The 2,663-nt window shown below is 41.4% G+C and overlaps 1 protein-coding gene across 1 annotated transcript; it reads right to left on the reverse strand.

Moving 5' to 3' along the window:
* Window positions 1-227: 227 nt before the first annotated feature.
* Window positions 228-1,506, reverse strand: LOC147902164 (putative L-type lectin-domain containing receptor kinase S.7). The gene has a single exon (XM_087375250.1). The coding sequence runs from the start codon at window positions 1,047-1,049 to the stop codon at window positions 255-257; it is 795 nt and encodes a 264-aa protein (XP_087231376.1). The 5' UTR covers window positions 1,050-1,506; the 3' UTR covers window positions 228-254.
* Window positions 1,507-2,663: the final 1,157 nt, after the last annotated feature.

Below are 2,663 nucleotides of genomic sequence, written 5' to 3' on the forward strand. Positions count from 1 at the left end.
CTATAGTGCACTTTCGATTAAACCCATAAAAACCTTTATCCATAGAGGAAGTGCATTGGAGCATTCGTGCTCTCTTATTTATTCACAGATTCTTTTGTGTATAGACAGAGACAGAACAAGTTTTATTGATCAATTCTACTGCTCTTTATCCATAGAGGAAGTGCACTCGAGCATTCGTACTCTCTTATTTATTCACAGATTCTCTTGTGTATAAACAGACACAGAACATTATTTATTGATCAATTATACTGGCATCACATAGCAGAACTGCTAAAACTCCATGAGTATAAAACATGCGTCTCAACTGAGCCATGCGAGGCTGATGAGAACCCAACATAGGCCCTCTCTGGTAAGAAATCACATAAGGCAATTGTGTACTCCAGGGCTGGATTGCCCACCGGTTTTGTATTACTAGTAGACACGTACACTCGCAGCCCTTTTGTGCTTCCATCGTAATCCACCCATGCCATTAGATTGCCTCCTTGGTTCAACGTGATCCCTAAGCTGCTTAACGATGCAACCTTGACAGAAGCAACGCTGTTGACATCTATCCCTACGTGATTGTCGGAGGGATCCCAGCTCTCCTTCGATGTATCAAACTCAACAGCCACCAATTGCTTCAGAACAGCGGTCTTATTGAACATGCCAAAGGAGCCAGACGAGACGTACCTGACTAGTGGCGGCTCGGACAGATGTGGACCCAAAAAGAAAAGGATGCCGTCTCCTTCGTAAGACTTATTGGCGCTGGTGAACGAGATCTTGAACATGAAGGAGGTATTGAAAGATGCTGTGGTCTTGGTTGAGGGATCGCAGATACGGATTGGTTTGTTGAACATCAATCTTCCCGAGCTCGAAATGAAGTACGCATCAGCTACTCCCAGTGTCAGTCGGACTTCGTTTGGAGTGAAGAGAGAAGCATCGCCTAGATAACTGAAGTTACTAGACGCTCCTGTCCATTGAAAGCTCTCAGCCCAGGCAGTGATGATAGAGCCCAGATAGAGAATCGCGGTGCACAGGCCAAGAGTTGCAACAGAGAAGTAGAATGTCATGTCGTCCAAACAAGATTAAATGAGCCTTGTCTTGCTCTGTTTCTCTCTCACACCCTCACACACACATACTCACTCCTCTCCATCTTTCACTCACATTTAAAGACACGCCCCTTCTCTCTCTCTCCCTCTCTCTCTCTCTCTCTCTCTCTCTATCACAGACACACACGCATGATGATAGTTATCCTTAGTTCCATGAAAAAACGAATTTAAGAAGACATATACATTTCCTTGCGCAGGACGCAGCTGACTGACTTTCTCGTCTACTCTGAACAGGCGAGCGGACGAAAACCGGCCCTAGGCATCAGCATTGCAGGCGGCAGCCGTTTCTATCCTTCTTATGACGAAAAGTCGATGCCCAACGAGCCGAGTTTCACTCAAAGGAGTCCTACGCCAGCTGACGATTGCCTACATTGACCGGCTGCAAAAACTCCCAAAACCGAAATTGACCAGACCAAGCCTCCCTTCAAATTTGACGACGTGCTCTGTGAGTCGGGCTTTTCTTTCCCATTGGAAGAGTGGACCTAAACAAGAGGGCACAGTTTGTGTACCCGACAGCCATTGTCTATGATCTATAATGTATGGTGGAAGCTTGGGAGGACATCTAATAGCTTTAAATTTATTAAGTGTTTTGATTCTTCAAAGCTAAATTGTATTCTCTCAAAGAAGCCGTGCATCATCAGAAGTACATTGTTTCTTTTATCTACAAAGTTTACTCATTTAGAGTTTCGTGCATCATCAGAAGTACATTGTTTCTTTTATATACAAAGTTTACTCATTTAGAGTTTCCTCCATACACATACTTTGTATTTATTTCCCATGAATACAAAATTGAATGGCTCCGCATGTTGACATGAAGCTATTGGCATGTTATTCTCGAAATGATGGAGCAGTAGTAGATGTTGATGCGAGGCTGAATTGGCTTTTATTGATGTGAGGCACCCTACGAGGCTGAATTCGCTTTTGTTGATTGTTGATAGATTGTTTGCAACTTGTTTTAGTGTGCAATAATTCATGCTTTGTTTGTTGGATTGCAATCTTGGCTTCAACATCACCTATCAAGTTATTGGTATGTTATTGGCAATTGATTCCAATAGTGGTGCATTTGTCCATATGTGATCTAAAAGTAATTTATGAAGTGTTGTTGGTAAGTTATTTACTAGCACTAGGTGATTTATAGACATTAATGAGTGTGGCATCTTTGCTTCTTATTTCTTGCAAACATATTAATATTGAAGTCACCAAGGATAAATGTTGGGATAGTAGTGGGAATTGTTTTTCTCTTGTTACTAAGTGTTGTTAAGAAAGAGTTTGTATTACTAGATGGCAAGTGGTAAATTGCTATGATATAAAGGGATGTGCCTCTATTAGTGCCTAATCTTGCTTCAATTAGGTCATAATCAGCTGTTGTTTGTGTGCTTGTTTGTGTTAAGTTGTATTTACTATCATATAGAAGTGTTGTTGCATATTTGCTCTAGGAGCTGCAATGGATTTATATTTGTTAAGTACATAAAGTCTTAGAGTGTTCACACTATTCTATTACAAAAGAGAACATACCAAGCAGACTAAGTCTTAGAATGTCTACACCATTCCATTGGGGAGTAGAATGTACACACC

This window comes from Dipteris shenzhenensis, chromosome 5 (genome assembly GCF_047967505.1).
Source record: "Dipteris shenzhenensis isolate YYH24624 ecotype China chromosome 5, Dip_SZ_1.0, whole genome shotgun sequence".
Taxonomy (NCBI): domain Eukaryota; kingdom Viridiplantae; phylum Streptophyta; class Polypodiopsida; order Gleicheniales; family Dipteridaceae; genus Dipteris; species Dipteris shenzhenensis.

Bases quoted from the DNA above. Each gene is read 5' to 3' on its own strand.
- LOC147902164 (XM_087375250.1), bottom strand. From the start codon at position 1,049: ATGACATTCTACTTCTCTGTTGCAACTCTTGGCCTGTGCACCGCGATT.